The 14434-nt window shown below is 31.2% G+C and overlaps 2 protein-coding genes across 3 annotated transcripts in view; both read left to right on the forward strand.

Annotated features, from left to right (window-relative positions):
* Mondo (MLX interacting protein mondo) overlaps window positions 1–13001 on the forward strand; it is a 47074-nt gene extending 34073 nt beyond the window's left edge. For both annotated transcript variants that reach the window (XM_016053432.5, XM_071177520.2), the window contains exons 17-18: window positions 8518–8647; window positions 10616–13001. In XM_016053432.5, coding sequence (XP_015908918.1) covers window positions 8518–8647; window positions 10616–10728 — 243 coding nt within the window. In that variant the 3' untranslated portion in view covers window positions 10729–13001. The remainder of the gene's footprint in view (window positions 1–8517; window positions 8648–10615) is intronic.
* LOC147815761 (uncharacterized) lies at window positions 61–6759 on the forward strand. Its single transcript, XM_087157314.1, has 2 exons — window positions 61–3606; window positions 5026–6759. The coding sequence occupies exons 1-2, from the start codon at window positions 2014–2016 to the stop codon at window positions 5113–5115; spliced, it is 1683 nt and encodes a 560-aa protein (XP_087013440.1). The 5' UTR covers window positions 61–2013; the 3' UTR covers window positions 5116–6759.
* Window positions 13002–14434: the final 1433 nt, after the last annotated feature.

Raw genomic sequence — 14434 nt, forward strand, 5'->3', positions numbered from 1 at the left:
AAATATTTGGCACTAAGCTTTTTCCCTAATTTTAAACCCCCCGAGATCTAGCAAGGGCCACACTGGCGCCCAACGTCTTCTGTTCGAAATAGTCTGAGCGTCTGCTCAATAATTTTTCAGGTAGAAAACCAGGGAAACCCTTTCCCGTTCATCATTGTTCTTGGAAAATCCTCTTCCTGCAAGAAATCATACGATTTGATATGTACCAGCGGTACTGGTTTTCATAAAGATACTGTACGGAGTCCCGCATCCGTTGATAAGTATACTTTTTGCAGTAAAATATTAAGTTAAATATTTACAAACTATTGAAACTTAATGAAGATATTAGTGTTATGTTTTAAAGTGTATATATTGTGCAAAAGCTTAGAAACTGCATAAATATTTAAGCATTGAATTTTTCTTCATAAAAGAGTGTTTATACAATGTTATCATAAGGGAAACTTATGTTGATGATTATCAAAAACTAATGTCTTATTTGAATTATATATATTTAGTACTTTCTAAAGAGCTTATCCAAAGCTCTATAATATGTGTATTACTTTGAAGAAAAATAAGATAGTAAATTGCGAAAGCTCATCCGAGCTTTATTTTGTTGTTATTGCACAGTTGCTTTTTGCACGATTGAGATTTGTTTACGTATTTTTGAATATAAGTTCATTATTTTAATCATAAAATGTATAAAAGTATTTCAGAATTCACCCCGAATTCTATAATTTTAGTTAAGTTAGGTAAAAACTGATTTATTTTGTTTCATGAAAGTGATAAAAGCAAATATTTAGTTTTATAAAACATTTTTATATTTATTGAATGTTTATTAAAGATGGCGACGTAAAGTTAGAAAGTTTCACTTTCAATCGCCTACGCAATCATTCTTAAAAAGTATATTAGTAATTCATTCCAACCAGGAAGTTGTGGATTAAAAATACTATTTAATTCATGGATAAATGAGAATAGCTTATTTATGTGTTTTGAAAAAATGTTATCCCAATAGAACGTTTATAAAATGAGTATTTTATTTTATTTTATTTGGTGGTTTAAGATGTCATTTATACTAAGCTCTCGTAACATTTATTGAACTAAATTGGATGTTTTGATTCCTCAAAAGTATTAAAAGAAGAAATCAGTTCTTTATTTTTTTTGTGATTATATTTAATAATTATGAAAAAAGATACATGTTAAAATATTATTCATCGCAATAATTTTGCGTATTGTTAATAAAATTATGTGTTATGATGTAAACATTTAGTGTCATCTATTAAATTGAGCTTTATATTTTTTTTGAACAAATATTTTACATATTAACACACTGTTTAATTTTTGCGAAATAAATAAATATTTTAAAAGTTATAAATTTTATAAAACAGTAGAAGTATTATGATTTGGTTTTCAAGCCATGTTCTCTATTGCTTCTTTTAATGATTTTTTTTTTGAATCTTCAGAATAGAGATTTATTATTTTGCAATCTTGTTTAGCTTTTAAAGAAGATTATTAGAACTTTTATTTTAGTTTTATTTTCGTATAGTAGCGTTTTCTGTGTTTAAGAATGAATAATTTTATAATAAATTATCTTGAATCAGTATTCGTGCATAAAAGTGAAGGTTGATTTGTTACTACAGTTAAAAATAATGTTATTCATTTTAGAATAATATTATTCATCATAGAATTTTAATTCATCGTTGTAAGTAAATATAATTTTATTTCTATCATTGAATATTTTATGTGGTAGTATTTTATGTGGTAAATACAATATTTTTTAAACATTTTTGCAATTTTAAAACTCTTCAGACAATGTGAATTCATTACATGTTTTAATATTTAAATTTCATATATCAAATTGGAAGTGAAGGTAAATTTAATTTGAGGTATTTTAACTGATTTTAAAATAAATAAGTGGTACTTATATTAGGATTTATAGGACACTATAAAAACACGAACTTTTACAAACTGTTATTTAGAATATGAAACTTTAATAGACATTACAACTATTACGAAAATTTCGAACTATTCTACAAAATGGCTTACCTTGCGAAAGGTCGAAAGGAAGACTTACGACGATTGGCACAAGAATTGGGTTTGAACGTAGGTGAAAATCTCAAAGTCATCCAACTAAAGGACTTAATTGTCGAGTCTGAGGGATACGACGAAGAGTTAACAAAAAATTTATTAACCACTTTAATAGAAGAGAGAATTTCCTTTGAAAAGGCATCTGAATTACAAGATATCGCTACACAAAAGGCAAATGAGCAAGCTCAAATCTCTAAACAAAGGGAAATGGAGCAGGAGCGAATCGCCAAAGAAAAAGAAATTGAAGATGAGAGAATAGAAAAAGCAAGAGCTCATGAACTTGAAACTCTTAAGCTACAACTTGAAGCCCAAAAGTTGTCTTCACTTTCACCGGCATCACCCGTTCTGAACGCCGATTCACCAAAACTTGAATTGAAAAAGTTGATCCCCAACTTTAATGCAAAAGAGGATGACATGTCATTGTTTCTCAATCTCTTTGAAAGGCAACTAAAGTTTCTAAAAGTTCCAGAAAATCAGTGGGTTGCATATTTGGTAGGAGTCCTGCCCAGTGACGTTGCAAAGATCATCGCTCGAGAACCAGATGAAAAGGCTCAAGATTACAACTTTATAAAAGATATCTTACTGAAAAGATTCAAGTTAAGTGCCGAGCGTTTTCGACAGTCATTTGCAACTCATAAGAAAAACCCTGATTGCACATGGAATGATTTTTATTTTGAACTTCGAAGCTATTTCGAAAATTGGATTAAGGAGGTTAATGTTAATACGTTTGAAAAGCTAAAAGAACTCATAATAACTGATCAGATAAAAAAGAAATGTCCACCAGACTTCAAGGAACATTTTTTGGATGATTGGAGTGAAATTATCTCGCCAATTGAACTTGTTGAAAAATTAGACGCATACGACAATCTTCGTCATAAAACAAAAAGAGAAGGACCAGTGGTTACCACTAAGAGACCATTCACAAAAGCAAGAGAAGACTATCCCAGATTCAACTCTGCGAAGAAAGAGGTCTTGGTCAGAAAATTCGAGAAGCCCAAGCAAGAAGAACACTCCTCTGTTTACTGCTATAATTGTGGCACGCCAGGATTTATCAAGTCGAACTGTCCAAATTGTCCTAAAACTGAAAAGAAGATTTCAACTCGTTTCCATAGCATTCAGCTGAACAGTATGTCAACATCCAGCCAGATGGCAATCCTCGAAGTAAACATCAATGGAATGTGGGGAACAGCATACGCAGATACTGCTGCAACTCATACCATAGCTGGTGAAAGCCTCTATCACCTCCTTAGAGAACAAGGGACTCGTTTCGAAAAGTCAAACCTTACCATGACTCTGGCCGACGGTAGCCAGCCAAAAAAGGAAGTTTTCAAAACCTATGTAAATATCTATCTGGAAAGAAGAAGATTTTCGATGCCAATTTTCGCCATTCCGGAGGCCCAAAGAAATAATACTCTGCTTGGAATTGACTTTATAAAAAAAGCAGGAATCGTTCTAAATCTCAAAGAACACTCGTGGTACTTCAGTAATAGGCCATATAAAACTTTCCCATTTGTGAAACTCGATATTTCAGGAAATCCTGATGTAAACTGCTGTTTGTAGAAAATGCAACACCATGAAGGAATCATCAGAATCAAATGAAATTCGCAGCAAATGTCAATTATAGGATATTATGCAAATTAATAAAGTTTCAGAGCCATCGCGAGTGCGTGGCGCGCGCAGCGCCCTCTGAATTGATGCTGAAAGCGTATAAATAAAGTGCTGTAGCGGGACGTTGAAAATAGTCTATGATTATTTGTTAGTGGCAAACGTTTAGTGAGACCTGAGTATGCCTCCACGACGGAAGAATAAGAAATTCAAGCAACTTACGGAGTTTGAACGAGGGAGGATAATCGGCCTTCGAGAAGGAGGATTTTCCTATCGCGCAATAGCAGCTCGTATGCAGCGGAACAGTTCCACAGTGATGCGAGTTTGGAAGCAGTGGACCGACGAGCACCGAACAACTCGAAAAACAGGCACTGGATGACAGAAGGTGACGTCAGAGCGCGATGATCGACACCTGCTCCGCATGGCGGTGAATGATCGCACAGCTTCCTCCAGGCAGCTGGCAGCAAATTGGTCTACTGCTACAGGTGTACAATTGTCGGCTTCGTCAATTCGTCGTCGTCTGCTGCGCCGTGGATTGCGTGCAAGGGCGCCATTATACAGGATTCCCCTCACGGCGGATCATCGACGGCTGCGTCGGCAGTGGGCTCTTGAGCACAGAGACTGGCGAGCTGATTGGCACCAAGTTGTCTTTTCAGATGAATCACGCTTCAATTTGTGGACCCATGATGGCCGTGTTCGTGTTAGACGTTATGCCGGTCAACGCTGCCTTCCTGAGTGTATTATTGAACGACATAGTGGTCGAACACCCGGAGTTATGGTCTGGGGTGCGATTTCGTATCATGGACGATCCAATTTGATACGAATTGAGGGTAATCTCAATAGCAACAGATACGTCCGTGAAGTGCTACAGCCCGAAGTCGTTCCTTTCCTTCAAGGCATCCCTGGAGCTATCTTTCAGCAGGATAATGCACGCCCACATGTTGCGCGGACTGTTAGAGACTTCTGTTCAGCACAACGCATGCAACTTCTTCCTTGGCCTGCTTATTCGCCGGATATGTCGCCTATTGAGCACGTGTGGGATATGGTTGGTCGGCGTCTCACTCGTGATCCGCGTCCTGCAGTTTCCAAAGACGAACTTTGGTTGCGCATACAAGCGATATGGAATTCTCTTCCTCAAGCAGATATTCAACATCTGTTTGACTCCATGCCACGTCGTATAGCAGCACTTATTGCAGCGCGTGGTGGCTGCACCAAATACTGATTTCGGACGCTTAATTTGTTTCTTTTGTTTTGAAAATTTCATCATTTATTTGTATCAGTACAAGTCGTTTCTGCATTAAATTTCATTTGATTCTGATGATTCTTTCATGGTGTTGCATTTTCTACAAACAGCAGTTTACTTCAACCGGAAGTCAAAAATCATCTATCTGGAATTGTGGACGACGCTACCCCAGCGAATCTCTACAAAAGCCTGCCAGAAGCTGAAGACCCTTTCTCTGAAGTTACGAATAACGCTACACCAGCAGAAAGTTTTCCACTCCAACGAGAGGTTACAGAACAGTTTGCCGATTCTGTTGAAACCAGTAAGGCAAAGAATTCTACTTTTCTTCAACCACATGAAGGGAAAAATCTTAACTCTAACCAGAGAAGACGACTCAATGCTTTATTGAATGACTACGAGCATATCTTCCGTCCAGGGGGAGATGCTACACCATATATCGAACACCGAATCGAAACAGGGAATGCAGCTCCAGTTGCATCGGCACCCTATAGACTCTCTCCTGCCAGAAAAGAAATCTTAAGAAAAGAAATTGAAAAACTCCTTGCTACAGGAGTTATCGAGGAATGTGACTCTCCATATGCCTCACCTGCAGTTCTTATTCCAAAACCAAATGGAGAATTCCGTTTATGCATCGATTACCGCAAGCTTAATGCGGTCACCAAAGCAGATCCATACCCATTACCTCGTATGGACGACCTTCTCCACAAAGCCAAACATACATTATACATGTCAACTATTGATTTGAGTTCCGGTTACTATCAGATAAACATGCATCAACCAGACAAAGATAAAACTGCCTTTGTATGCCAGTTTGGGGTTTTCCGATTCAAAAGAATGCCCTTTGGTCTAAAGAATGCCCCTGCAACATTTCAGAGGCTTATGGACATTTTTCGAAATGGCTTAAAGGTAAACACCCTCGCTTATTTAGATGATATCATAGTAATGTCACCCACACTTGAAGATCATCTCGAAGATCTGCGTTTAGTGTTTGAACGTCTTCAACAATTCAACTTGTATGCTAACAGAGAAAAGTGCAATTTCTCTTGTTCCAAAGTCAAATACCTCGGACATTATATTACCAACTCCGGTATCGAAGTAGACCCCGCCAAAGTTGAGGCCATTGCTAGTATCCCGCTACCAAAGAATGTGAAACAGATTCAATCCTTTTTACAAATATGCAGCTGGTATCGAAGATTCATTCCTCAATTTGCTGCGATTTCTTGTCCTTTGAGCAATCTTACCAAAAAGCGGACCACGTGGAAGTGGGGTAAAGAGGAACAGTCTGCATTTGAATTCCTTAAGAAATGTTTAATTTCTCCACCAGTTCTCAAGCAACTTGATGAGTCACAACCTTTTGTCATACGATCCGATGCATCCAATTATGCATTAGGTGCTGTTCTTCTTCAGGGACACGGTCCAGATGAGCATCCGTTAGAGTACACCAATAAGTTATGAAGTTTCAACTCCTAATGAACCCAATGTTTGTGTCGGAACTTATCATACCTCTTCCTTGAATCCTTACGTTCAAACTCCTGATACTGACACTCAGCCAATATATCCGCTTCGTAAGCGAGGTCGACCAAAAAGACCCCAAATTAATACCCTTTCCCAAAATCCACATCCAAGTGTTGCTCTTTCTGTCTCCTCGCCGGGACGTCGTCGGAGCCAGAGGGGGAGACTGTAGCAACCGCATAACTAAGCTACAACAGCGCCACCATGTACAAGGCAGTGGATGCTCAGACATCGAACTGAATGGACCTTCCTTTTATTTCTCTTTTCTTAATTAATTAAATTTATGTTTGTTTGTCCGTGTGCTATTTGTGTACTAATAAAATATTTGGCACTAAGCTTTTTCCCTAATTTTAAACCCCCCGAGATCTAGCAAGGGCCACAGTGGTCTTTTCTGAACTTTACATTTAACTAATGTTATTTTATACACTTATTGTGGACAGTTGAAAAACTGGTAGTTAGTTTATAGTGGACTTTAATTTCATTTCTTTAGCTTTAATTTAATTTCTTCGGTTTAATAAATGATGCTTTAAAATTGAATTGAATTTCTTCTAAGGAATGAAGAAGTCAATTATTTTTCTTTTTAACATTTGATTAATTATCTAGTGGTCCAGCTAATAATTTATAAAAAAAAAAATTGTATACTATCATAATCACTATTTCAAAAATTTTTTTTTCTTCAAATATTCTGTTTATAGTGGATTTATTGCTGGGTCTGCACAGAGTACACTATAATGGGGTTCAATTGTAGTTTAACTTTTATTTTCCTGATTTTTGTATATTTTAGAAAAACAATGCTTATACTTAGATACAAGTTTATTTTTATTTTTTTAAAAACTGCATATTTATTCTGATACATAACAATATCAAGAAGTAGTCATTCAAATGAATTCTAGAATGAGAAGCAGCATTTAATTTTTACCATAAAAATCGAAACAATGGAGGACGGAAGCTCTACTTCCATTTCACATTTATCTGAAAGCATTACTTTAAATTAAAAGTGCCATAAAGTGTGTAATTTCATTTTTAGGTTGATGGATCGATGACATTTATTACTGAAACAAATTTCACACATCCCTGACAGAATTGCCATGCTTCTACTGGAACATGCATATAAAATTCATATTTAATTTTTAAAATTTTTTGTTTAAAAAAAAGTAATTATATGTTAAAAATTAATAGTTATAAATAAAAACTGGTACATGCATGTTGCAAGATAAAAACCAAATGTATATAAAATTCATTTTTAATTTTTAAATTTTTTTTTTAAAAATGTAATTTTATATTAAAAATTATTGGCTACAAATAAAAATGGAATTTTTAGAGCAATTTTAGTATTTTTATAAAGCAGGGATGTACAACAGATGCATGCAGAGGGGAAGCAGCAAAAGGAGCAACAGCTCCAGTCATCCAGCAAAAATTGGCATCCAAACGACAGCTAAGCACACTAAAGTTTTAAATTGAAAATCTATTGCTATTTATTTTTTTGAAATTAAATTTTTTCATAGATAATTATTTGGCTTGAGCAAAATATTCTATGGAGAATAAAATATAGTTTGCAAACAAATTTTTTAGAAGTTCTTAAAATTTTTTAAAAATAAATGTTGTATAAAAATATTTTGTGTAAATTATTATTATTTTTTAACCATCAAATAATTTCTTTTTACATCTAAATATAATATTGATTCAAAATATAGATTTACATTTTGGTTAGCACTTATATTACTTCCAATGTAATTTTTAAAAAAAATTAAAATTTTTTTTCTCCTGATTATATTCCTTTTTTAAGGGGCATATAATCTAGGAGTTTGCCCCGGGGGGCATTCACACATTTCTGCTCAAAGCTGCTCAGACTGTAAATAATGTTCATTATCAGCTGGAAATTAATACTTACCGTATAAAGGTTGCTAATTATTTTGAAAATATGCAATGTGAAGAAAAAACGAAAACTATTTTATATAAAAATTTATTAATAATATAGTATTAATAATATAGTAGGTTTTCAGTACTTGCTTAGAAAATTAGGTTATTTGTTATCTAATAATTGTCTTTTTTTATTTATATACTAAAAAATTTATTCTTAACTTTCATTTTAGTTCAGTTTAATTGTTGGTAATTTAGTAGATTCATTTAATAGCAGTGTATCAACTGCTAGTGTGGAAGAAATGTGTAAATCTATTGGATTATGGATGGATCAGCATTGTTCTTTGGTTTCCCTGAGACCTAGTAAGTTTTTTTTGTTGTTTAATTTAAAGTTATTTTATTTTTAAAGTCAAAAGGAACATAATTCAAAATTTTTTGTTTTATCTTAGTTTAGAAATTTACTGTGTTGTCTTAGATGCATAGGATGTGCAAATTAAAATTAAATTAAAGAAGCATTGAAAAGTTCAAAATTTCAATTTTAAATAAAATAAGTATGCCTTTTGTATTGAGATGATGATGACTTAGACTTTTAAGATGCAGACAAGAAAGGACACACAACCAAATATATATAAATATATATATTTTTATTTCCAATGAGCTGCACAATCGGTCTTGCCGATGAGCAGACCTAGTGCGTTCTCCAGAGGTGGTATCCACTCTTTAAGGACCACCACAATGGTTGAGATACTGTTGGTCATGTTAATTTGGACGTCTAGTTTCTGCCACACTAGATGGCAGCACCGAGACTCTATTTGGATGCTAAAGTGCACTAGGAATTTAACTTTGCCGGAAATGTCAAGAGCCAATATATATATATATATATATATATATATATATATATATATATATATATATATATAATAAAAGGACACATTAGTGTTCACATTCCTTATTTTATTTGCATTTTAAAAGCTTGGTGTGAAAATTCACTCATTTATGAAGAAACACTCAAGCACTGAAGATGTTAAGAGGAAATTTGTCTTCAATCAATGTTTGCTTTGAAACTATAAAGAAAAATATGGTATCAACAGAAAAAAACAATAAATTTTACCCAAATTCTTTGTTTTCTTATTGAAAGAAAAGAATATGATAACATTTTCCTTAAATAGTGCATTTTGTGACAAAATTTCCCCTAAATCCTGTAAGTGTTCGCCATTTAGCCATTTGGTGCTAATTATTATGACTTAAAATATTTGTTTCTGTTTATGTTCGAATCGTAAAAAAAAAGAAAAAAAAGTTAAGTTCACAATTTGCTTATATTCTTACTCAAAAAGATGAAATCAAAAGGATGACATATTTGCAAAATTATTTTTTCTTTAATCTAAGGTGAAGCAGATGCTGTATTAGGAAGATTAAAATAATTTAGTAGAGTTTTCTTTTAATAATTATCTTCAGTAACTGAGTCATAATAAATTTTTTATTTTGACCAGCTAAAATAAATCTTCCTGTCTAAAAGGTATTTTTTCCTTCTGAAAATATTTAGAATTTCAGGTCTAAGGAAGCAGGTTTATATACTTAAATTTTGGATGATTTGATATTTAATATTACTTTAGATGATTAGACTGCTGAGGTTCATTGATCTCTGCAAGTATCTGTTTGATCGAGTTTATGAAAATTTAAAAGGGGGTTGAAGGCAAAAAATTTCATTTACTATAAGGTATATTAATTATTAATATTGAATCTTATTGACCGGAAAATATATATGATATTTAAAGTACAGAACCTATGCATGAAATTTGTTTGCATTAACTTTATGTATATGACATAAATGCGAAAGAAAAATTGTAAGAAATGTAAATTGTGTAATTTAATTTTTAGGCACTGTAAGGCTATGAAGGAGTCTATTTTGCATTGATAATTCATTTGCATTATGAATTATTGATTTAAATTTGCAATATAGAACCCCCTATTTATAAGCAAATTTGTGAAATGTATACTAAGTTGTTTGTACAAAAATTAATGGAAATAAGTCTAGGAATTTTGTAATTTATATAAGTGAAGAAAAATGAGAAATCTAATCAGTATGGTATAAAACTATGTGATGATACAAATTCATTTAAATATTTATAATATTAGTTGATAAAATATATTCATGGTATGGTAAAAAATGCATAGATTAGTTACAGTTTTATTTTTCCTTTTTTTAATCAGCAATTAGTTTATTAGAATTTATTTATGTATTCAATTACATTTTATTGAGAGCAATTTTCAAATTTTTTTTTTTTGGATTTATATATAAAGTTTGATAATTAAACTTTTTTTCTTAATTAGAAGTATTAAATGCACTTCGTCTCCTGAGCACAACTACAAGTATACTGTCTGATCCATCTAGAGTACCGGAAGAAGCCATTCAAGCTGTAACAAAAAAGGAAAGTAGACAGTGATTAAAAATATTTCTTGTGCATCTATCATGTCTCAGGGGTTTGTTTTTATATTTTGATTGAATTTTATATTGTTTGGAAATTGGTTATGTGTGATTTTGAGCTCATTTTAACACTTAGTGCTAAATTCCATTATTTTTCTAAGTCATTGCATATAACTTATTTCAATGCATCTAGCGTAAGTATACTCTGATAGCATACATTTTCAAAATCAAGAACTCAGTTTTGCATATTTAAAAAGCATGCGTTTTTAGAAAATTAAACTCCTGGTGTTATTTGCAATATTAGATAATGTTAAAGTTGAATTTTTAAAATGAATATGTTAAGCTTATGAAAGTTAATAGGGACTTCCAAAAATAACGGGTAATTTGAAAAATCAATTAAATAAATACAGGGATATAAAAATATGTGGTTTGATGAATTCTGTTTAGAAAACTAAAGAATTAATTCTCCCTAAGTTTCAAAATTAATTTCAAAGTTAGTAAACAGATGGCACTGGTGGCTGAGGAAAATCATAAAACTATATTTTTCTCACAACTACGATTTGCAACAACAGCACTTTGCAGCCTGAGAACAAAGTTAACAGCAGCATATTTTTCTCAAATTTGTCTACCATAAGTTTTTTAGACCACTAATTGAATACCTAAGTGGTCCTAATGGGTCACTAAATTTCCATTGCTGGTGTAAACCCTAGATACAACTAATCCTGAAATGAGTAAATACTTTTCTTGACAAGTTCACTCATAGATTATCAATTCCCCACAGAAACTTGTAGGATGCATTTAATGTATAACAGCTGTGATGTAATAAAATTGTATTGTCTTTCCATTTTGTAAAGTAAGAACTTTTTCTTGGATGCACTTCACTCTTTAATGTGATATTTTCCCCTCATTCATCTAACGTCATTAAAATCTTGGAATTATAAAAAGAGCAAATTTTAGTTTTTGTATCTTAACTCTCATCAGTCATCCTTCCAAACAGTGTTTCCTTTTCCTTTTTCCGTCAGTGACAGTCTGTTTCAAATGTTTTTTTAAAATTTACTGATGGTTGAAAATTTAGCTCAGAAAAAAACAAATTTGATGAATTTAAATTGTTTTGAATCAAAGCAAGCTATTATGAATTTTGATGTACATGTATGTGTCTGTCATGGAATTGGGGACTGTTGTCGAAAAATGAGCTCAAAGCTTTAAAAGCTATAAATATTGCATGTGATATTATGTGTGTTTAGAGTATATAGATTTATCACCCATCATCCTGCCATCTATTGTTTTTTTTTCTGTCGGCATTTGATAGTCATTTTGTACATAGATCTGTGTGCCAACATTCTAAATATATATGTTTAAACACTATGAATTATTTGATTTATATGCAAATATTTTTTATCCTGCTCAAATTGTTGATGTTGAGTGTCGTTTTTTTATTTTACTGAAGTACAATACTGTTTTTAATTCTGTATGTTTATATCGTGTTCGTTTATGTCTAATATTAGATTTTATTGCCATTAAGTTGAATATTGTCTGTTGTTTGAAATGGAAGTCTTACACAATGATACCATTGTATAGTCCGAGAAATGTTTTTAAGATGTTGATATAAGTTTGTTATGTTTATTATGAGATGATATATCATTATATTACTTGTTACAATACCAAAGAATTATGAAAATTTTGTATTCAGAAAGATATATCCTTTAGGATATGTTATTGTAACTTATTAGTTTTAATAATGTAAAGACTTATTTGTTTTTATACATAGTTGTAAAAATATCAGCTATAAATTTAAAAATATTTTGCAGTTTGTGGCATATAATATCAGAAACTGACTTTATATCAAATATATAATGAATTCTTTTTATTTTCTGATTTCTTTTAAAGCTTAACTAAATCTTTCTTATCCATGGTCTGTTTCATCCCTTATATTAAATCTTTATCTTTTATACTAAATGTATGATTAATTCCTTTTTTTTTCTTTTCTTTAAATAAGGTTTCTCATATTATAGTCATCTTATCTATGGAAAAGTATATTTCTCTTAATGTTTAGTTGTAGGCTAAAAGAGGAGTGAGAAGCAAATTATCTGCGTTTACTATGAAGTCAACATCTTTAGTTTTGAAAGCGCTTTTTTTCTGGGTTTGATAAAATTGTACGAGGAATGCAAAATTGATGATTGCATTTCGGTGTAATCTTTCTAGAAATTTTCTTAATTTTAAATTTTCTACTTAGTTTTGTTTTTTCCTCACAAAACTATCAAGTGACTCATTTATTGTAATTAAATTTATAAATATGATTAACTTTTTAGCATATGCTATGGTATGGTGAAACTTCAAAAAATTATTACTATTTTAATGAATTGAAAAAGTTTTTTTACTATTAAAATTGCTTTATAAGGAGGAAATTTTAGTCAAAAGAAAAAAAAATGCTATTGAAATTACTTTGAATTATCTTTTCTTGTGCATTATTAATCTTTAGAAATATATTATAGTTTCATGAAAAATTCTCCCTTCATTTTTTAAAGACTAGCATTGTTTACATTTATTTCAGACTTTCCAATTTGCATTATTTTTAAATAGTATTTATAAATTTATGTAAATCCATTCTGAATCCTTTTATAAAGAATTAAATAATAATAATAAAAAAATAAATAATTAAATCTAGGGATAAAATAACTAAATTGATCCAAGAATTCCTCAATTTGTTAGAAACATCCCAATAAATTTACATTGGAAAAACACAGCATCTTTTACTTGTTCCCCTTAAGTCTAAAGTTTTTTCTTATATCCTTAATATTGGAACATAATATTAGAACATAGTTTTTTAATGTTTAACATTGTTGCACCTTTTTCAACATACAAAGTTTTATACTTTAGACCTATTCATTAATTTTTATTCTTCAAATTATGCACATTAAGAATACCTTTCCTCTGAAAAGCATTAAGAAAGAAAGGACAATTTTTTAAAAAACATTGAGACCTTGCTATGAGTCATAAAATTCTTTTAAAGTGTTTTTCTAGTAAAAATGAACAAAGGTCTCAAAAATTTAGAAAGACAGGTACAATAGCAAGTAATATTACCAGTGCCAAGACATGCTCATGATGGTACTCTCTGTAGTTTTGGAATTTGTTTATTTGTGCTATATATATTGTTTTTTTTAACCTTATTTCACTACCAACATAAAGATAACCCTATTTCATTTGGATATTGTGTTTTGCTTTATTAATACCTACACATTTATAGTAGATACATATATTTATGTTTTTCAATATTTCCTTTAAATGTTTTTATAACAAATGTATCAATTTTATTGTTAATTGATTTAAACTATGTGTATTGATTGAAATAGATGCTCAAGTTTTGAACATTATATTTTAAACATATTAAAAATTAAGCTGCTAGATGTATTAAAAATGACCAATAGTGCAAAAAATTAATTAAAGATCAAATTAATTAGATAAATAAAGGTGATAGAAATGTACTGTACTGTAAAGGTATATGTACTGTAAAGGTATAAAAATGTAATGATAGAAATGTTTGCTGTACCAGAAGGAACCAGGCTTTTTTATTATTAGTAAGTTCACCAAAAAAAAAAAAAAAAAAAAAAACGGTGGTTCTAACTGTAAAAGCTTTTATTTCCTTTTTCTTTCTTTCTAAATCCCAATGTGGCATGGTTTATGGCAAAAGCTAACAGATAACCATGCAAATATTTCAATTTGAATGG

Source organism: Parasteatoda tepidariorum, chromosome 2 (assembly GCF_982258835.1).
Source record: "Parasteatoda tepidariorum strain Cologne lab strain chromosome 2, Ptep-v5.0, whole genome shotgun sequence".
NCBI classification, from domain to species: domain Eukaryota; kingdom Metazoa; phylum Arthropoda; class Arachnida; order Araneae; family Theridiidae; genus Parasteatoda; species Parasteatoda tepidariorum.